The 22939-nt window shown below is 35.0% G+C and overlaps 1 protein-coding gene across 1 annotated transcript in view; it reads right to left on the bottom strand.

Moving 5' to 3' along the window:
• Positions 1–22939, bottom strand: part of ITGAV (integrin subunit alpha V) — a 102824-nt gene that overhangs the window by 29047 nt on the left and 50838 nt on the right. Inside the window, exons 4-14 of the mRNA XM_052653802.1 lie at positions 21377–21491; positions 16593–16654; positions 14631–14676; positions 11569–11694; positions 10643–10687; positions 9870–9913; positions 9725–9781; positions 7194–7246; positions 6585–6787; positions 2856–3047; positions 250–295 (exon numbers count right to left, since the gene is read on the bottom strand). Coding sequence (XP_052509762.1) covers positions 250–295; positions 2856–3047; positions 6585–6787; positions 7194–7246; positions 9725–9781; positions 9870–9913; positions 10643–10687; positions 11569–11694; positions 14631–14676; positions 16593–16654; positions 21377–21491 — 989 coding nt within the window. The remainder of the gene's footprint in view (positions 1–249; positions 296–2855; positions 3048–6584; positions 6788–7193; positions 7247–9724; positions 9782–9869; positions 9914–10642; positions 10688–11568; positions 11695–14630; positions 14677–16592; positions 16655–21376; positions 21492–22939) is intronic.

The following is a 22939-nucleotide window of genomic DNA, read 5'->3' on the forward strand; positions in this document are numbered from 1 at the left end:
TTTGAACAAATTTAAACAACAAAGATGGAAAATTCTTAATGCTTTTCTAATAAAAAAAATCTACTGCTTTCTCTATTCTGGGGATCTCCTTGTATCACTACTCCTTGCCTGAAGTGAATCTTGAATAGAAAGAACAAATTTTATCATTACTTCAAGAAAATTAAAATGAAATTTAAGCACTGGTACTTAACTATAAAACTTTCATATAATTCATAACATTCCTGTATTAACAGATATGGAAAGTCTTACCTGTATAATACAGCTCTATCTACACCAAAAGCTCCTACAATTAAGTCTTAAAAGAGAATAGAAAAACTATGTTAATAGTAATAGTTTTTTAAAATTCAAATACCATTCTATAAAGCTCTCCATGTACATAATAAGGATTAGATTTAGACATAGACTCAAAGTTCTTCTTCATCAGTGATTTTAAGACAACATCTAAAAGGCTAAAATTTATATGAAAACTTTACCCTATTATCAATGACAAACACTTTCATAACACTAATTTTTTCATCCATTCAGGTAGATAAGAATCTTCTGAATGAATACTGAGTAAAAATCAGCACCAATGAAGAAGGCTAAACCACCCAAACACACATTCCCAAAGGTAAAAGCTTTATAGATGCCTGTGGATTTTTTTTTATTTAGTTTTCTAAAATTTATTTATTTTTAATTGAAGGGTAACTATAATACTGTGTTGGTTTTGCCATATATCAACATGAATCAGCCATAGGGATACAGTTGCCTGTGGACCTTTAAATTTATCTTTTTCTGAAACAAAAAAATTTTTGAATTTTGTGCTTTGAAACAAAAAAAACTTTTTTTCTGTTTTTGAAACAAAACCAAAATACAAACACAGTTGACTCTTGAACAACATGGGTTTGAACTGTGCAAATCTACTTATACATGGATTTTTTTTTTTCCCACAGAAAGTACTACAGCACTACACAACCTGAGGTTGGTTCACAACCAGAACTGTTGATACAGAGGTCAAGTGTAATTAGTTATAGATGAACTTTTGAGTGTGCAGAGGGTCAGCACTCTTAATATACTGTCCAAGGATCAACTGTACCTAGAATCCTTAGAATGACAGCAGATAGCATCCAAATCAACAAGAACAGAATGCATTAGTCTTCACACGTAGCTGGTACCACTGGTTCACAATCAGGAAAAATGAAATCAGAACTCTATCTCATATTATATGCATGCATTTGCGCTAAGTCACTTCAGTTGTGTCTGACTTTGTGATCCCATGGACTGTAGCCCAATAGGCTTACCCAGGCTTAATTTGACAAAGCTCTTTCTAAGCAGAAAATTACATGAGAAACCATACAGACAGGTACAATGGATCACAAAAGAATTAAGAACTTTTTTATGGCCTCAAAGAAAACATGACAGGGAACAGGGCTGTCTGTGCTTTGTATCCCCTCAGTGATGACCACCTGCCTTGAACAATGGCAGGGCTTGAACAGCAGCTGAAATACTGAATTAAACTGACTTATAACATAAAATCAATAGAGCAGTAATTAATATTAGGTTGGTGTAAAAGTAATTAATATTAGGGTGGTGCCATTTGATATTGGAATACATCCTTAAATAAATGGAGTTATGTTATACATCATTTCAAAGTACATTTCTCGCTTTACGTTTTTTTGCTAATGACTTAATACTTGCTGTGTATTATATTTATTTTAGACTATGGAAATCATGTTAGACAAAAAGCAAAATTGAGTGACTTTCTTATTCAAGTTCAAAGTAGGTCACAGACAGCAGCAGAGACAATTCACAACATCAACAAAGCATTTGGCCAAGGAACTGCTGATGGACATACAGGCCGTTGGTAATTCAAGAAGTTTTGAAAATGAGATGAGAGCCTTAAAGATGAGGAGCGTAGTGGCCGGCCATCAGAAGTTGACAACCACCAACTGAAAGGATCATCAAAGTGGATCCTCTTACAACCACACAAGAAGTTGAAGAACTCAACGCTGACCATTCTATACTTGTCTGGCATTTGAAGCAAATTGGAAAGGTGAAAAAGCTAGGTAAGTACGTGCCTCATGAGCTGACCAAAAATCAAAATAATAGTCCTTTTGAAGCATCACCTTCTCTTATTCTATGCAACAACAATGAACCATTGCTTAATCATATTGTGACCTGTGATAGAAAGTGGATTTTATACAAAACTGGTGACGACCAGCTCCGTGGTTAGACTAAGAAGAAACGTCAAATCACTTTCCAAAGCCAAATTTGCACCAAAAAAGATTACGGTCACTATTTGGTAGTCTGCTGCTGGTCTGATCCACTATAGCTTTCTAAATCCCAGTGAAACCATTATATCTGAGAAGTATGCTCAGCAAATCAATGAGATGTATGGAGAACTACATCACCTGCAGCAGGCATTGCTCAACAGAAAGGGCCCCATTCTTCTTCACAACAACCCGACTGTATGTCGCACAATCAACGCTTCTAAAGTTGAACAAATTGGGCTTCAAGTTTTCCCTCATCTTCCACATTCACCTGAGCAACTGACTACCACTTCTTCAAGCATCTTGACTACTTAATGCAGCGAAATGCTTCCACAACCAGCAGGAGGCAGAAAATGCTTTCTGAGAGCTTCATCAAATCCTGAAGCACAGATTTTTACACTACAGGATTAAACAAACTTATTTCTCACTGGCAAAAAATGTGTTTATTGTAACGGTTCCGATTTTGATTAACAAAGATGTGTTTGAGCCTAGTTATAATGATTTAAAGTCCACGGTTTGAAACTGCAATTACATTTGCACCAACATACTACTACTGGCTGTTAGGACTGAAAAATCTAAGATGCACTATTTATTTCTAGGAAGCACCTGGATATCCATTCTTGTCTATATCCGTGGCTCCTTTCATGGAATAGCCGAAGCTTGGTGGCATGCTCCGAGCTGCCCACTTCCCTTCAAGGATCTGAGACGGTACTGCATTCAAGCCTGTGGGTCTTCCATTGAAAATATAAACAACTCCTTTTTTATCTTCACCCCCATATGGAGCAGCAATTGCAATATCTGAGGGGGAAAAGGAAGACGGGGAGAGTAAGGAGGGGGGAAAGGGGTATGGGGAAGGTGAAGAGGAAATGAGAGTGGGAGGGAGGCAGAAACAGATGGAGAAAATAAGTCATAGTACTCTTCATTATTTCTGTGGAGAAGATCCTAACATCTTTAGAATCCATGTATTAATACCATGATAAATATCAAACTTCAGTAGGGTACTCTTAACTCAAAAACAAAAACCAGATTCAAGGAGATTCAAGCAAATAGTATGGAAATGACATTAACTTGGAGCCATATATTCTGGGTCTGATCTTGGACAAATCATTTAACCTTTCTTGACCTCAAATGACTCATCCTTAAAACAGAGAGGAGGGGACATGTCCAAATATTCATCTAAGGTTCATTCTAGCTCTCAAAATTCTTGTTAATTTAATTGGGCATGGTTTGGAGGTTGCTTTTTGTTTTGCTTTTTTGAGAAGTCAATCTGGTTCAGAGACATGAACACTATGATTTCATCTTTATCTTAATCAATTTATACTGAAATTTTTTAAAAGTTTGAAATTCTTAAATAGAACAACAACAACAAAAAAGAACCAAATGGTCATTATAACCTTTCTTAACTCCAGAATATATTATGAATACTATGTCCACTTCCCTCTATCTTTGCTGGCCCCACGCTGGACAAGCCATTCTCATCCTTTGCCTGGACCCCTAAAGGAGTCTAAGTGCCTCCCACTTCTACTCTTGTCCCTATAATCCATTCTCCTCAAGACTGCCAAATGTTAATACCATGTCACCTTCCTTCTTAAAAATCCCTCAATTATTTCCCAAAGTATTCAAATGCCACCTAGTTTGTCCATTCATCACCCCACCTCTAACCCAATCCCAAATCTTCCCATCAATCCTGGCCTTTTCTGTTTCTTAAACTCACCAGGTTAGCTCCCATCTCTGGATTTATACTTGCTGTGCCTTCTGCTTTATAGGCTCTTGCTCCAGAGCTTTTCTGACTGTCCAAACTGTCAGAGCATTCTTCCCTAGCCCTTCTGTGGAGTAATACCCTCTCCTTCCCCTATCTAGGAACTTTCTATCAAATCACCTTGCCTTTTGTTTGTCTAAACCCACAGCCTTTCTCACTGCCTGAATTTCCCCTTTATGTGTTTACTCTATTGCTCCTCTACAAAACATAAATTTCCTAAGAACAAAGATGTGTTCATCTTGCTTATAACAGCCCTTAAATACTAGCCATTTCAAACTGCCTCAATTTTCTTAATATACCTAAAGTGGTTTCACCCCCCTCAACGTAACCTCCCGAGACATCAAAGACACCTCGTCACTCATTTTTTAAGATGGTTATACCCAGGAATATCTCAAACACTGTGATGACTACTTTCTAGGGTTTACTTGTTCACATTAAACTTGCTCCTATTGATGCTAAATTCCTTAAGGACATGGATGGGCTCTAATTCATCCTCTCATTTTTAGCACTTACAACAGTGCTTAGCCTGCAGTGAGCACCAACTAAGAATTTGTTATCCTTAAATGAAAAGTAGTTTTTAAATTAGGTAAAAGTTCTTCTTAATCCTTCTTTAAGTTTTAAAAGATAAATATAACTTCTAAATTGACATATGCACTAAGGAAGTTTTATTAAAATACAATTTTCCAACAGAAGATGAGAGATGGTTTTAAAAAAATTCTCCTTACCTTTTCTAAACCTTTGTTATTTTATATATTCTAATCACATCTTCTCTTAGCTGGTATCTGTCTAGTCTGGAGAGCCCTCCTTTTTCATACAATCAATCTACTCCTTTGATCATTCTAGTTTCTTTTTCTGTGCCTTTCCCTCTCTGCCTTTCTGGGGAAGTATTGACAAAAACTCCACGTAATTGTGGAACATAATTTTACTATTTTGTTTTCAGTATCCCTCTTGATCATACCTAGGGTTTTCCCAGTGGGTGTTAAGTGGAAAGGGAGGAAAATAGGAGCAAAGACATAAAAAAAGAGTCAATGTCATCAGGTCTGAATAAGGAAAAGATCTAGCTTATAACTAATACACACATACACATACAGACTATATGGGACAATAAGACCTCAGGAGATACTTTGGGAGCAAAAAAAAAAAAAAAAAAAATCATCCTCAATGGTATCTAGCTCTAAAAGTAAAATCTCCTTATAAAACTGCTATAAAACTTTGACATTTTTTAGGTATCACTGCTTATAATGTTTGTGTTCACAGTAAGTACATTTTAATAGGAATAGGAAAAGCAGGATGAGATGCTATCTGGATTATGATATTAAGGAAACGTTCTTTAAAGTGGCTGGAATATTCTCAAAACAAGGTGAAGACAAACCTGTCCAGGTTTTCCCAAAATGCCTGGAGACAGGCCCATCCACAGCAAAGAACCTGTTAAATTTACTCAGGGTAGAACTTCGAATCTGGCCCTGTTTTCTAAGTAGTTTCTGTTATCAAAAAGTAGTGATTTGATCTGTTCTATAGTATTCTTCTCAAGTTCTATATTGAATTTTATACTGGAATGCTACTTATGTTCTCCTGGTAGTAAAAAATAACCTTTAAGACTATTTTAGGAAGCAAAATGCTCCCTTGAGTAGTTTTTCCACTAACAATGAAAACTTCTAGGGTGAGAGATGACACTGTCAGCACGTGACATAACACTACCCACGTGGCAAGAATGGAGTCTTGAGGCCAAACATTTTCCTTTTCTACTACTAATTGGGAGATCTGAGAGTCATCTGTCTTTTTTCAGGTTTTCATCTTAATTTAGAACTTTCTTGTCATTTTCAGGGGGATATCCCTCTATGTTGCTGATTATACCAACAAACCCATAGTTCAACTCTCCATTTTGTGACCTCCAGGAAGATTGTTAGTATCATTCCTTTTTAAAAAAATTCTTGGTAATCTGTAATCTACATTTCACTCTATAGCAGAAGCCAACTTTGATTTTTAAAGATATCTACAGCTAGCTATTAATTAAATTATTAAGTAGGACTGTTATAAAAGTGAATGTGTATCTTTTTATCTGTCCCTGTGAAGGGAGATACAACCTCCCTCAGAATATTCTGGATAGCTACAACAAAATTATGGCTTTAAAAATATTAGTATCAAATCATACCTTTGAAGGAGGCATTAGAGTCAGCACTGCCTTGACAATAGGTCTGGGAGCATTTTTTACACTTGTATCCAAATGGACAGCAGAGGGCACTGCCGCTAAGCAAAAAATAGACGCCAAAAAAAACATAGACGCAAAAAATCACCAGCTCACACTGGGCTCCCTGGGAATGCAAGTGCCTTTCAAAAATTAACCACTCTGATGCTCTAATTTGAGCTGCATGTATAATAACTCATGAGAGTCAGTTTTTGAAAATTCCCCTCTGATTTTTAAGCGAAATGAATAACCTGTCGTTGAACCTAGTGTGTCACTCAAATCCTTCCTTCCAGGAAGGAGGTTTGCTCCTGTGAGCTTCTATAAATAGGGTATAGGACTTTTGCAGGTGGCCACAGAAAATCAGGGACCTTCGGCTCCTCACACTCCTTACCATTGAAGCCATCCTGGTCTAGATCTCCCAAAGGGGCTATGGCGCTGCCGAACCTTGCAAAGACCTCAAAACCATTCAGCTTGATGGTCTGGAAGTCTCCCGAAGCTTTCTGCAGAGCCACCGAGACCTGCCCCACCTCCTGGAGTTTGCCATCAGAACCGCGATCCATGAAGAGAGGTGCGCCGATAAAGACATCTGCATAACTAAAAGAACAGAATCGTTTTCACGAAGAGCAAGATCAAACAGCATGTGACTATTAATAATCATTTTCTTTATTAGTTGAAACTCAAGTTTTCCTCTTTCTATCTCTCTTAAGGCCACATTTGAAATGACCATTTCTAATTCAAACCTTCCTTCAGTTCTTCTAAGAAACTATGAGTAATTCATAAGATTATTTTATTCCTTCATACTATAAAAGCTATTGAAAGGAATTATTAACAACATAAAGGTTTTCTAGTATTCGTGATTAAGGTTGCATCAAATTGGTTCCTTAAATAGGAAGATTAGTGGGAAGGACACAGAGAAACAGAAGGAAAAATGTTTAGTTTTAGTAAAGCATTCATAAACACGAGAGGAAAACTGTTTCTGGAAACATTTTTTAAAACTTACTCATCCCCATTAATGTCAGTGGCAGCGACAGAAAATCCAAAATATGCAGCCATCTGGATAACGAGATGAAAATGAAATGTTTACATTTCATCCAACTAATTTAGAAAATTAATATTTGTTGTGTATTTACCAAATAGACATGATTACTTTTTTCTCTGCATATAGTGCTTCAATCTAAGTTTCTTCTTTTGTTTATTCTACCAAAACAATAACCGTCAGTCCTTTCCTAGATTTACTGGCAAGACAGCAATGTATCTTGCAAGACATTTCAGTGTCTTCAGCACATGCCATTCACAAGTACAATCAAGGCTCCTCCTGAGGCTCCACCTCCTATCTCCTGCCCTCTCTACTTACCCAAAGACACCAGACACACTACCAGAAAGACAGGCAAGACATTTCAACTGTCCACAAGAAGTTATAAATGATGCCGACGCAGTAGAAATAATAAATACTACTTTCTAATAGGTCATAAATGGTTCTTCCTATGTGAAACCACTACAACTCGAAAGAAAGACACAGAATGGAGTTCCTTTTTGTTTCACAGCTCAATCAATTATGTGCCAGTGGTTTTGCTTTTAAATTGCACATAGTACAAGTGTGCTTGGGTTTATCATGGGCTTGTTTTGCAGAGAAGGAATGTCCTCTCCTCGCCACAGGAGACTGCTGGCCATCACAGACAGAGCAGTCTGGCTGGAAATACATGTGAAAAAAAAGTTCTAAAGAGAGTCCAACATACAAAACAAAACTAGGAGTGGTGACAGACTAAAGATGAACCAAAGTGAAAGATGAGTCAACAAACCAAAAACCGTAAAGTTAGTAAATCTTCCAAAATTTGATTAGCTAAGCTATCAGGAGGGAACAGTATGGGAGATTCCCAGGTTAATCTATTTTGAATTTATACAGTGTAACTGAGAAAATGAAAGACAAAGTCTGTGTTGAATCACAAGGTCAGAACATGTGTAATAAAGTGCACTGTATTAGGGGTACCGTGACAAAGTGCTGGCTGGAATTTAACAGAATATTACTCTTGGATTGTGGCCTCTCAGGTTACTGGGCCTGAAACTGCAAAGAAAGGATGTCACTGACTGAGAAAAGTCTTGTCCTACGTTATCATCACTGAAGCGTTTCCCTTGGATTTTCACCACGTCCCCATAAGGAAGCTACCAGGATCCTTATTTTTATACATAAGCCGTCAGATTGACAATGGTAAACACCATATCCAATGCAATAAGACTGAGCAGTGAGAGCCCAGGTCAGTCCTAATGCAAACCTTGCTTTTCTCCACAAAAGAGCTGAGGACAAAGAGAAAGCATCAAGGACCAAGTATAAGACTCAGAGACACACATGGGCACCCAACAGCAGAAGCTGCTTGAGAACAAGAAGCCACGATAGCACGAAGGGAGGGCCGCCCCCGCCACAGCCCTAACAGCTGACAACCGCACATGTCAACCCTGGCGGCCACGCAAACGGGACGTTCCTGGGGACCTCGAGCCTAGTTTCCCAGCCTATCAATCCTCTCGCAAAGCCAAACAGTCTCAACTGAACAACAGGTGAGCTTGAATCCGAGATGTGCAAACTAGGAGATGCTTTTTTCTACTACTGATTAGGTTTTCCTTTATCGTTACAGGTACATCTCGGAGATGCTGCAAGTTCAGTTTCAGACCAGATCACTGCAGCAGGTTGAACAGCGCAAGAAAGTGAGTCACACAAATTTTCTGGTTTCCCGTACATATAACATTTATACCTTACTATAGTCTGTAAGTGTGCAATATCATTATGTCTAAAAAAAAGCAAGGTATATATCTTCATTTTGAAACACTTTATCACTAAAAAATACTAACCATCATCTGACAACTCAGGGTTGTCACAAACTTTCAGTTTGTAAAAAAAACAAGCAGAAACTATGAAATGTATTAATAATGAAATGCAGTAAAACATGGTATACCTATACTAACTTACCATTTCATTCTTTGAGATGTACAATAATACAGAATATTGTAAAATGCCCATAATTATAGAGAATGTCTAGTACTTAAAAGTACTAATTAGTAATTGAAGAATGTTGTAGTTCACGTAGTACAAATGAAGTTTATTTGTAATTTCTATAGTAACCACATCTTGGCCATGCTTTGTTTTACATCTAATAAAATTAAAAGGTCATTCTTTAGAGAGATCATTCTTTAAAAAGGAAGCATAGATCATTCTTTAAAAGAGAATTTAATGTTATTAGCAAATAAAAAGGAAATTTTTTAGTTTTGTATGTGTTCAATTTGATTTTGTATTTCCTTTTTAAAAAAACTATTATAACAATTACAAAAGGCTTTGCTTAAATAAATTACTCCGGTTAAAACAAAGGTGAAATACTTAAAGCCTATTTCATATATTTATAATATCCACTACTAAACCAATAGTTACTGTATATTGAATATTAAACCATCAGAATATTACCAAGAAAAGTTGTTAAAGATAGTAGGAAGTGTTGGTGTCAAAATGTTAAGTGGAAAAAAAACCCACAACACTTCAAAGCATACCTGTTCACCAGTAAAATTGTGTAAGGAGGACATGTTTTTCCCATCATAAATATAAACCTGTGCAAGAAAAACAAAAGCATATGAAATAGAGTAAAATATGAAATAACCTGGAGATTTTTTAGAAAACACCTTTTAAGTTTCCTACCATTCCCAAAGTCCTCGCTGCTCTTGGAACTCCTGAAACAAAGTCTGAAAAGAAAAAAATTACTTATTTTTAAGACCAATACTGGCAACTCCAACAGTAAGTGGCTATGTCAAACAGCTTTAAGTTTTGTTATTTCAGTAGACAGTATGAGATCTTAAAAACTTGGGATTCCATAATAAATGACCCAAGCATTGATTTTAACCACAAAATCAAATCTTTACAAAATATGGAAAGATTCTTGACTTCAAATAAATGCATGTGTGCCCTCAAGGTATTTATAATCTTGTAAAAGAGAGCAGGCAAGAGAAAAGGGCTTAAGGATGAAGAAAAGCTGTACATACAGTAATAAAAAAAATCCAGAGCCAAGTGAAACAGGGCTGAGGCTGCAATGATTCAGAAACATGATCAAATCAGGCCTAGTCTAGGCTCCCAAGGCTGAGCTCTGAAGACAGACAAAGAGAAGATGGGTATAGACAGAGCTCAGAAAGTTACAGATGATGTGTCCAAAGAAAGCAGAAACTATTAAACTGTGCCTCCCCAAGAGAACCGAACCCAGCGCACATAAGAAGGAAAGAGGTGAAGAAACAACTGGAAGTGAGAGCAGACAGAGGTCACTGAGGCTCTCAGCTCCCTTGGCTGGCTAAAAGAAGTTTACCATGGACCAAGTTCAGTTTCAAAACTCTTTAATTGCTGAAATTTTTCAGTGCCACCTGTTTCAAATGCTTAGTCTAAATCTTTTAAAGAGGATTAAATCTAGTTCAAGCACATCGTACCATCTATGCCATCACTGTTGAAATCTCCGACGGCCACTGAGTAACCTAAAGAGGAACCAAAGGTAAAACACCATCAGGGCAGAACTGATTATCTTCAACTTATTTGCAGACTAAGCTTTCCTGGAAAGTACCTTCAACTAATTCCTTTAATTATGTAATATTTTGTCCTCTAGGAGAAATGGGTTCACATGTGTATGATAAATGAAACTTGAAGAAAATAATGGCGCTAAATACTCAAATAGTATATCTCTGTTAGAAATATAAGACTGTTTTATCGACTTTACAAAGGAGTCAGTTAAAAACAGGGCAAATTTGCAATTTGTCATAAAGGAGTAACAAACAACAGATTTTCTCAATCAGCAAAATACTATTTCTGTCATGTATACTTGGTTTAATGAATAAGAGAAACTTAGAACAAAAGTTAATAAATCCTAAACCAAAACTGTAGTTTAACATAGTGAACAGAAGTTCAATAACCAGACTGCTTGGGTTGGAATCTGAGAAAAGCAAAGTTGTAAGTGAAGGACTTTAGGCAAAGACTTCAGACTTTATTTTGCCTCTCTGTGCCTCAGTATCTTTATCTATAAAATGGGAGTAATAACAGTACACTGTCAGAGACTTGTGAGGATTAAATGAGTTATTACAGATAAAGCTCTTAGAACAACATCCAGAATGCAGCAAGTACATCTTAAAGACTATCCATTATTAATATCACTGTGTAAATAATCATGCTCTTACATTTCAGCTACTGAAATACAACATAATCAAGGTACTCAATAACAATCTGAAATTATATGTTCCTTATATTTTAAGAAAATCTTAATCTGTTTCACATAAAAGATTTTTCTACTAAAAGCAGCATATGCAAATATAGGACAAATCTACCACAATACCAGAAAGTGAATCCATATTTCGGTTTTACCTACCCAAATAACTGTCATCAAAAATAGCTTGTGCAGTGCGAGTTGCTAACTGGTTATTATACTTGATGCTGTAAACTTTGGGATCATATTTAGATACAATTTCTGCTACTTGATCGGAAATGAGTTGACCTGAAAGAAATACATAAAATAAATTATAATTTAAAATGAGCTGCCTTGAAAACAATATATAAAATAATTGACAATTTTCTAGCAGAACCTTATGATGCAGATGATGGATAGCACCTGCATGAAAGAAAATAGATTAGACATAAATCTTTCTGCTTATTAGCCTTAAATAACTCTTCATGATCCTATATCTGAAATTTGATTATTTTTAAGTCACAATTATTTCTATTCAAGGCTAGTACTTAAAGTTAGTCTCTGCTAAAAAGCAAAAATTTATAAATGCAGAATTTGTTTTAATTCACTAACAAGTCAATGTTAAATAAATAGAATCATAAAATTAAGGATTGTTTCCCAACCAAATCTCAAATTAGAACTTGAAAAATCTACTGAAATTATTTTTACTTTAATAATAATTGGTTAAACTCATTTTTCTTAATGAGCTATTTGGACACCTTTATGAAGCAGCCTGAATGAGCGATTGCATTTTCTTCACAATCTTAAGTTATCGAGTACACAAGAAAGCCAGATACCTACGTAAAAATCAGACTGCCTCCTTGTCCCCAAGGAAAGGCTGTTTGATTTATCAAATGCCATCTCTGTAACATATGGAAAACAATCTCTTCATTTCTGCTATTTCAGAAAGAAAATCATAATAGCTAAAGATTATCAATCTGGTTCCAATTTTTCCCATCACATACGCAGAATTTGTAGGGCAGAACACTTTCTGTCTGGATCACTAATTTATTATCTTTGACTGTGTGTGTGTGCTTAGTTGTGTCTTGACTCTTTGTGACCCCATGGACTGCAGCCCACTAGACTCCTCTATCCATGGGGTTTTCCAGGCAAGAACACTCGAGTGGGTTGCCATTTCCTTCTCCAGGGAATATTCTCAACCCAGGAATCAAACCCACATCTCCTACATTGCAGGCGGATTCTTTACTGCTTGAGCAACTGGGGAATCCTATCGTCTTGCCTGAAGTGAAGTCGCTCAGTCGTGTCCGACTCTTTGCGACCCCATAGACTGCAGCCTGCCAGGCTCCTCTGTCCATGGAATTTTTCAGGCAATAGTACTGGAGTGGATTGCCAGTTCCTTCTCCAGGGGATCTTCCCAAACCAGGGTTCTAACCTGGGTTTCCCGCACTGTAGACAGACGCTTTACTGTCTGAGCCACCAGGGAAGTCACTTGCCTAAATGGTATCTAACACATAGGAGGGATTCCTTAAATATTTGTTGAATCAAAGAATACAGGAAAATTTATCATGTCTTTGGAATAAAACATCATTATCATTTTCTCTATTCTTACAGAGACAATTCTGAGATTTATGGGAAAATTCATCCTAACATCTTATGTGTCCCCAGTGAAACATGTTGATTTTAATCTTACTAAAACAAAATATTCTCTGCCCAGTCACTGAGTTTTTAGTAACATATTATATACCATTTATAGTAAATCAATAGTATCTGAATCTGTGCTAATTTATAGTAAACAGGAATGCCTGCATTATGCAATACTCAAAGTATTAAAAGAACAAGTAACTTAAATATGTTCACAATTGTGTCTCTTAAAAAGGCAGAGTTAAAGAGTCCTGACTGAGAATCACAAAATCCATCTTTGGTTCCCATACATGCCCACGAGATACTTCCTTCTCTTCCACTGAATGATATACCTAGCAGCAAAGAGGAAATTAAACCCATGTTTTATAGCTAACTAGAAAGCATTAATATATATTTTCTTACATATAATTAGAACTGCTATTTTCATTTTTATTGTAAGGCTGCAAAACTCAAGTATAATTTTCCTACATCATTTCATCTTCCAATAGAGGTATAATTCACAGAAATTCAAATTTCTCAGTTTTAGTTAATATGTCTCATACTGATCCTCTCTGCCTGATTTTTCTTTTTCTCCTTTGCCATCCCTTCCAATTTCTCACTTATTCCCACTTTTCATTCCTTATTTTCCTTCCACCTTGTTTTTGTTCAGCAAATCTCTTTCTTTAGTTCCTTTTCTATAAAGCAAAAGCACAGGTTTTCCCACAAGGAAACAAGTAAAGAAAGCACAGTGCAGAATACAGAAGTAAAATTCAGAATCAGAAAGTACTTGCAAATCAATATAGTCAGAGATTTTCCAGATCTTCCAAATACTGAATGCTTGAATAACAGAATACCAATAAACAAAAAAGCCTTGATTTGGTAAATGGTACTTTCTAGCAGAAGATAAACATATGAATATATTGACTAAATAAATAATTATGTTTCTAATTATAAATGAAACATAAATCAAATAAGCAGATATAGTTACCAATTTTCAAAGTATAAGAAAATAATGATCTGTTATACATTTGTTCAAATGGTAATTTTATTAATCCTCTGGAAATGACTAAATGCAGATTTTTACTTCAATCACTGATGCTAATTTAATATATTCTTTTGAAACTTAATAAGATCCTCTATTTTTACAACTTCCTAAATACAAAGAAATCATTCTTGATGTCAGTGATTAATGAGAAAATAACCACATCAATATTCTAATGTGCAAATTAATTTTAAAACCATGAGCTTTTGGAAGGTCACAATTTACCTACAGCTCCTCATACTTCCTAATGATTAATTATATCATTTCCTCTAAAGTACAGAGATGAAGTATTAAGCAATAAAAATTAATTACTTTAAATTACTTTATAATTTACTTTTAAAATATTTAGTTTATTTTCTACTAGAAATGCATATGTTATATATTATGTTATATACTTTACATATACCTTATTATATATGATGCTACAGTCCTTTTTAAAAAAATTATATATAGATAGTGGTTATACATTTAAATTTAATTTTTTCATTTCTTTCTTTTAAATAATTTGAAAAGTCTCAAAGGTACATGATAAGCCAGATGAGTGTGAAGTCATTATTGGGTAATTTTAAAAAGATTAACCTACCTTGCCAATAAAAACTACCAGGACCACCAAGAAGTACTCTGTCAGCCTAGATTAAATCAAACAAAAAGATATATATTTTAAAACAGACAGCTTTAAAAACTGAGAACAATGTAATAAATGTAAAAGCTATATATTCATGTATGTATGATATACATATGCATATACATTAAAGCAAACAAAATCATAAATCTGAAACCCAGCTGATTCCATATTTTTAACTGTACCTTTTCTAAAACACAATACAATAAGTATCAAAAAGGAAGCCTATATTCATTTAATATATGAAAATACATATATATATATATACACACACACATACAGATTCTGTAGATCTTGGCTGCTTCACACACTTGGTATGAAGTACTGTCAGCAAAGTATTATTAGTTACAGTAAGAAGAAAAGTCACTCCTTAATTTTATTACATTTGTGACTACACTGACAAATTTCCTTTCTAATAATCATTAAATTCTTTTCAAGCTAAAGCAAAATTTTTAGTGTCATGTACATTTAAACAGGAGTGAGGCTTGAGGGTACATTTTTCAGGTATCTTATGTATACAAATTACATTTGACTAGCATTTCTTATATCTGTAACAAATTATAAGTATCTAATTCAAGGTAGTTAGTGTTTTGAGCATATTTTTAAAATTTCTTCTCACTGAAGAAAAGAGAAAAACTTTCTCTCTCCAAATACACATATAGCTTTGAAGCTTTCAACAATCTCCTGCCTTGGCTATGTAAAAGATATTTCTAAGTTGTCTGCTTTAAAATGACACCACTTTTCAGAAATGAGTTGAAGAGATCAATTAATTTAGCAATGACTATTCATGGTATGGGAATATTTCTGGGGTTATAGTTGTATTGGTGTTAAGTACAGAAAATGTGAACACTTCTTGTTTTTAATACATTTATTTAAAAATACATCATCCAAGTTGAAACCTTTTATGTGTTAATATACTTTACCTCTCTTTATTTTGCTTCCTTAAATTTTAAATTATGAGTAATTATGAATAAATTTTGAATTATGAATTTCAAATTGAGTGAATTAAAATTAACTGCTTGATAAAGAGAGTTAACTAAAATTATTAGTACCTAATTTTAAGATTAAAAATATAAATTTACAAAAATAAGAAAATGCTTTATTAGTTTCTCTGAATCATGATTTTAGTTTCTGTGCTTTTAGTAAATTTAAGGCACTTTTGCTTGCATTTTCTAAGTCATATTAAGTTTTCTAAGAAAGCTCTACTTTTAATCAAGCAATGTGTTTTTGAGACTCCTCTAGGAGTAATTAGATTTTCTCAATTTGTTATTCAAAATGTTCATATATCCCACAAAAAACCACACAAAGACAAAAGTAAATTATATAAAATATTTAAGAAAAATTTCCTTTGAAAATATACATGGAATTCTTATTTTTAAAAAAATGATGAAAAATTATCAACTCTAGAGAGCATATCAACCTAGTTAAAAATACATAAAGGCGTATATATGAGATTTCTTACAGTAATTAAACTGCTTCATCTTTATTTATTGCCCATAGGCATATAATAGATGACAAACATGCATGTTTTTCAACTTTTTTTGTAACTAAACCCTGATTTGTAAAAAGTGCCCATTCATAGCTTTTACGAAAACTCAATTTCAGGCAAAAATAGAAAGCTTTGAAAAAAACAGTCTGTAAATCTATCCAACTGGAAATTTTAATATTAAGTCATAATAGCTGTCTTCTGCTACAGAGATTTTCTACTATTTTCCATTCCCATTTTGATGAATATTTCAAATAAGCAATGTCTCCTAGGGAGAGAATAGTATCAAGCAGAGGATATCAAATGCATGGGTAATTTTTATTAGATGTTTCCATAAAACAGTTACAAAGAATGTGAAGTATTATCTATTAATTTTTAACCACGGTTTAGATAACAGGGTAGATCTGAATCTCATTCAGTCTTAAATGAGAACTTACTTTAGTAAAATCAATGCTGAATCCTCCTTGACAAAATCCCTGTCCATCAGCATCAATATTTTCTAAAATAAAAAGATTGGAAATATACACAAACCCAAAAACAAACAACACAAAACAAAACATGAGAAAAATCTGATATCACTGTAAGATAATGTACTAGTCTCTGAGAGTGTTCATTCATTCAGGCTCTTAATGGGTTATTAACACATTCTTAAAAAGTTAGTATTCATGTTTATCAACACCCATTCATCAGAAATGGCAACACAGAGAGATGAAAGTAACTAGACCAGTCAGCAAGGGGCAGAAAGATCACCTAAGATAGTGGATTTCAAACTTTATTTTTATACAGAAAGATTATAGTTTATATCATAGCTCACACAACCCAACATACACACATTGTATTTCATTCCACCTTTTAAAAAACTGGTTATGACCCATTCTTTGATTTCATTTAACAATGATGAGTCATGATCCTTGAGTTAAAAACTCCAATCTGAAATTTCTAATTCTTACTATTATTCCCCTACAGTTGCTAGGTCTTTGCTAAGTTATTATGAAGACTAATAAGCAGATACCTGCATTCCAATACATTTATAGCCAACAACAAATCTGAAAAAAAACATAGTTCAGAATTTTGGGAGATGACCTAGTTGAATTTTCTGCAAAGAGCAAAATATACCCTTAAAACACATTTAGAAAGCCAACTTTTAAAAACATGACACTTTGAAGTATTTTCCAAATGATGACAGACTCAACTGTTTTACTCTTTTACAATTACCCCTTTTCCTATAGTTCTCACAAAAGGGAACAATTGGCCAATTAATTTAAATTAGTTCTAATCACGACTAATACTGTACCTAGAACAGAGGTAACAGTGAGCAAGTCTTTTCCTGGTTTTATTTTGAGGATAGTAAGAGCAATGAAAAACAGCTACTCTTTAGTCATCAAGGAATTATTGTAGTCAATGCCACAACATTTAAATAATTATGATATAATATTCCTGTATTTGCCACCCAAATACAGTAACCAAAAATATCTACTTTCAGTCATAAGGACAGCTTGCAAGAATTTTTGTCAAATACTCCCATCAAAATTTTTGAACCCATTTTTAAAACCTGGGAACTGCCCTAAGATTACACACTTAATATCTAAATTTAGAAATTTTTTTAGAAAATAGCCTCAAGAGTATAATGCTCCCCCAATGTAAATTTTTCTAACCAAGAGGGAATGGGAAAACGTAGGGCTGGGGTTTCCAGCGTCTAGTGAATCATAGTAAGGAATTCTGCTCTGACCTCAAGTCAGCCTTTTATTTCCTTTATTCGAGTTGCATCTGGGGAACTCTTTTAAGCTATTTATAAAGACATCCTTTTTCGATTATCTTACTGTACAGTTATCTACTTTATTTGGTTTCCCAGAACATCCAACTAGAAAACATTACTGTCCTTTAAAAATTTAACAGGTACATGTTAAATAGTGCAAATGTAAAGAATTTTCTGTTGACTACAATCTATTTCAGGGAAGGCTTTTGTTTTTATTTGTATGGACAGTTAATATTTTTCCTAATTGTTAAGCCTGACAATATTATATTTAATGTTACTGATCATGATAGTAAGAGCAGCTAATGTTTATTAAGCCCTTAGTGTGAGTCCAGTACTGTACTAAAGCACTTAAATTCTTTTCGAATTTACACAGCAAAATTCTATGAGAATAACAGTAGCCCTATTCTATGCGCGATACTATTATTATTCACAACTTACATCTAAGGAAACTAAGGCTCACAGAAATTAAGGAATTTAACCATGGCAAACCCGCTAGTAAATAAAAGAGAATGGATCTGAGGTGAAGAGTGTCTATACCATTAGGCTACAGTATCTCGAACCAGCAGTGTTCCCGAGCAACCATCAAGGGGAAGAAAAAGAGAACTGGAAATGATACCTGAGAAAAATCTATGTGCAAATGATATTATCATCAGAAAGTAGAAAGAACAAAGACTCAGTCTGAGCATGAAGCTGAAAGACTATTTAAATCATATGATTTGTGGTTCAGGCACTTTTAGAACAGAAAGACATTCAGCCTTTTGTGCAATGCCCAAGAATGGTCACAGATATAATAATGAAAAGCCAAAAGCAAACATAATCAGTAAGCAGGTAAATTTTTACAGAGAGTAAGGTTCCATAAATTCACATAGGTCACAATAAAAATGAAAGTAAATAAACAAACAAATGACCAACGACAACAACAAACCCACAAACTACCACCACACCAAGACAAGCAGTTATCAAGACGTTGGCAGTGTAGCCTTACAAAACCGGCATTCCCATGTAAAATCAGTCATGGGGCTAGGTTACATAATTGATTGAAGTATGAAGAAGCCATAAACTACAAAAATTGCCTCTGAAGTCTTTTGTCTAAATCAGTGTTTTATCAATGATCAATTACCCACGACTGTAGATAAGCAGATAAGAATACAATCCAAGGTCTCAGATTCCCACTCTTGAGTGTGTTCCTCTGGGCAGTTTGCCTTTTGTACTTTAGGCCTGCATGTAGCTTAATATTTCAAAGGTTGAGCCCAAAAGTACATACAATGATCAAGAGATACTGAAAGCCAGACTTACTAGGAAGAAGGCATTCACTATGATTTTTTTTTTTTTTTAGATTTTTCTCTGCTTTTTCTCATACTTGAGGTATTATTATCGGTAAAGGGCCAGGTAATAAATGTTTCAGGCTTAGGGGCTAGACAGCCTCTGTGGCAAGAATTCAACCCTCCCACTGTAGATATTAATAGCATGTGAACAAATGGGTGTGGTTATGTTCTAGTCAAACTTTATTTACAAAAACAGGCTCACAAGTCATAGTTTGTTGACCTGATTTGGATGTTAAATGCTTTGGAAAATAAGTTGAAAATGTCTGTGCTTAAACCAAATAAGTGAAGGCACTATGCAGCAGCTACATCATGCAAACAGTCTTAATCCTTTAAATACATGTTAAGAAAAGAACTGGTCATTAGAGAAGAGGCAAAATGACGAAAAATACTAGCCAAACATCGCAGTATATCCTCAAGGGACCATCATCATTAGAATGCTTGTTTTCAGAAGGTTTCTTGTCCTCTTACATCAGGAATTAATCCAAACTTGCACTTGTGAAAGCAGAATGTACTCTCTATAGAAAAGCTGTGCTTCGTACAAAGGCAATTGAAATGGAAAACATTTCCTATTGCTAATAATACAGGGAAAAGGTTCCTTTGGAATAAGATGGACCTGGGTTTATATCCTCATTAGATCACTCAGCATCATAACACGCAGGAAAAACTGTGACTTCAATTGTCTAGATCTCAGTTTCCACATGTATCAGAGGAGAATAAGGATGATTTTACAGGTGTGCTCACCACATAAACAGTAAGTTACAAGTATGGCACACAATGGTTAGTTCATCCTTGAGAGCAACAAAATTATCTTTTCATAATAGGAATATTTTTGCAATACAAAAATTAAAAACACAAATTTAGTCCTCACATTTTCCACACACCACCAGAGAATCAGCACCATGACCAAAACACCAACAAAAGGTGGTGACGCAGATGGTGTCAGGAGCTGAGGATAAAGCTGCCCATTCCCTCCATCCTACGCACTGTGTGCCTCCTGCCCTCCCATAATAAACAGCGTGGCTCTGGATACATATCATTCTTCTCATGTTTACCTCCCACTTACAAAAGTGGGACCAAGGCAGTAGGCCAAGAAAACAAGCATTTAGTAAAATGATTTGCAGCTTCTCAGATGTTCAACTGCTTAGAATTTTGAAGACTAAGTTGATCCTTTGACCAGATGTCAGAAATCGCCTGACAAGGGAAAAAAAGAGTCTAGCAGTAAGAATCTTACATGTGCTTTTGTTATTAATTCTCTCTACTACACTACCTAGCCACCAGTGAAGCAGAAAGAGTAAAGGCCTAAAAAGTGCTCCAGGTATAAACACCATACTGCATTTCAGTAAGATATTTTTATGTTTCTGATATGAAGATCTGGGGTGGTGGCCAACTCAATGATGGTGAAGAACCAAATGCATTGCAATCTCCAAGAAGGAAAAAACATACAGTGTTTGGAAAGCATCATTAAAATTATAAACGCTCAAACTCATCTTTAGTCACAATATAAATTTCACTGGAAATTTCAAATAATATTAGAGAACAGGGTGAGGTCTTTTAGATCATCAAGAGGAGTTAGTCTAGTTAACAGACTGACAGAGAGACTGATTAAAGCAAGGACATTCAGACTCTGACTCTTGAGCCCAGTGTTCTATCTTCCTATAAAAAATCTGGCTTCTTAAGATATAATTTTTTTTTTACTTTTAACATCATTATTAATATAAAGCTGTAAGTTCTCAAACTCTGGTTTCCATCAGAATTACCTCGTAGAGTTTGTTAAAAATGCAGGTAGCCAGGCCTGATCTAGACCTGCTGAATCAGAATTGTTAGCTGTGGGGCCTGCATCTCTGATAGAGAAGTTTAAGGGAGCACCTTTTGACTAATAGTGACTAAAAATGCAGGTTTCCAAAATCAAATGTTAATTGTTACTGACCAAAGAAAAGCAAAACAACAGTTCTTAGGAAGAAAAGATAAGCCTGTTGACTGTATATTTGACATTTCTTTACATTAATAAAACTGCTTTCATTTTGCCCTCTCAAACATCATGGTATGTTTACAAATTTTAACACATACATACACACACATTTTTAACAGCCTAGGCTTCCCAATCCTCTCGGTAAAAGCTAGTACAACTTCCAACACATACTTGATCTGCATGGAGCATACTCAACAGTCTTTGTTCCATCCTGAAGGAAGCATGTTCCCACGGGCTCTCTTTCCTGCTTCATTTCAGTCCTCCAGTGATACAGTGGGGCACAGGCCTGGAATCAAATAGGGGAGTCCATTCATAAACATTTTCTGAAAAAAATTTGTGTTTCAGACAATATATAACATTCTTTTATAAGCATTAACAAAAATTAATCAAACCTATACTCTTAAATTCCTTATCAAAGTAGTGGATAAAGATTTTTATAAGTACTCTTCTCACATGCTTCTAAAGGCCGTATATGCAGTCTAGGTTTTGTGGGGGTTTTTTTCCAATATAGTTAGCAACATCATTATTTCATCCAGTATTTTTTTGATTTTAGGTACTAAACTGAAGGTCACAGACCAACTCAATACTTAAACTAAATAACATATCTCTAAGCTATGAAACAAATAATTTATCAAATAAGAAGGGAGTAAAAGAATTTGAAGCACTTATTTTATTTACTTTCCAAATAAACTACAACCTTTTTGCTTTCAGGGCTATAGATTGCAACACTATGTCAAGTGGTAGAATGCATGTTTTAATAGCACAGTAGTCTACCAAAGTATAACAATTCAATTTGCTGGAAAAAAATAAATAAATAAATAAATTTGCTATATCCTTTGAAGCAAAACATTTTAAAGCAAACACCGCAAACAATACTGGGCTCTATTTACCCAAAAAACTGAAAGTAAGCAACTGCTACTACTTCTCTACATGTATCTGATTTCCAGGGTGGAGTATTTGCCACTTCTGCGCACTTTTGCTTCCCTCTACCTCTTTCTGCCTAGAATGCCACTACTCTCAACTCCTCCCCTCACCTCTAACTGTGATTTGACACATTCCTAAGTGCCACTGAACTATTACTTCCTAAATAAACCCTTCCTGGATGCCCCACAATACAATGGGAAAGAAAGAAAATAATAAATACTATACCGCCAATTAAAACAGGGAAGGGCTCTCTGAGGAAATGAAAGTAGAGCTGAAATCAGACTGACAAGGAGCCAGCTCAAGCGAAAAGCAGTAAGTTGCACATAAGCGGAGGGAACAAACACTAAGGAACTAACTGAAATGACTTGGTATGGAAGGCATCAAAAAATCAGTGTAGCTGCACATGGAAGACGGAGTGAGATGATGGCAAAGAGACAGCAGCCAGTGACTGGACTATGAAGATGCTGATGAAAGCCAGGATGAACAGGAGATATTTTTTCTGAGAGTGATGAAAAGCTGCTTAATTGTTTGAATCAGGAAAGTGAAATGCTCTGGTTCAGTCCGGTCCCTCTATAAAGAATGCGTTGTAGCTAGGGCAAGAGATGAAGCAAGAGAAGTGAGAGGTGCTGCTACACTGGCCCAGGAGAGTAATGATGGTGGCTTGGCATAGGACAGAAATAGTGGAGATGATGATTTATTGAGGGGTGGAATCCTGGAAGATGAAGGCAGAACTGACTGGGGTTGCTGGGGAATGGGGTAGAGTCATGCTTTTAAGATGAGGATGTTTTATATGGAAATAGTTACTTTCCC

This window comes from Budorcas taxicolor, chromosome 2 (assembly GCF_023091745.1).
Source record: "Budorcas taxicolor isolate Tak-1 chromosome 2, Takin1.1, whole genome shotgun sequence".
In the NCBI taxonomy this organism is placed as follows: Eukaryota; Metazoa; Chordata; class Mammalia; order Artiodactyla; family Bovidae; genus Budorcas; species Budorcas taxicolor.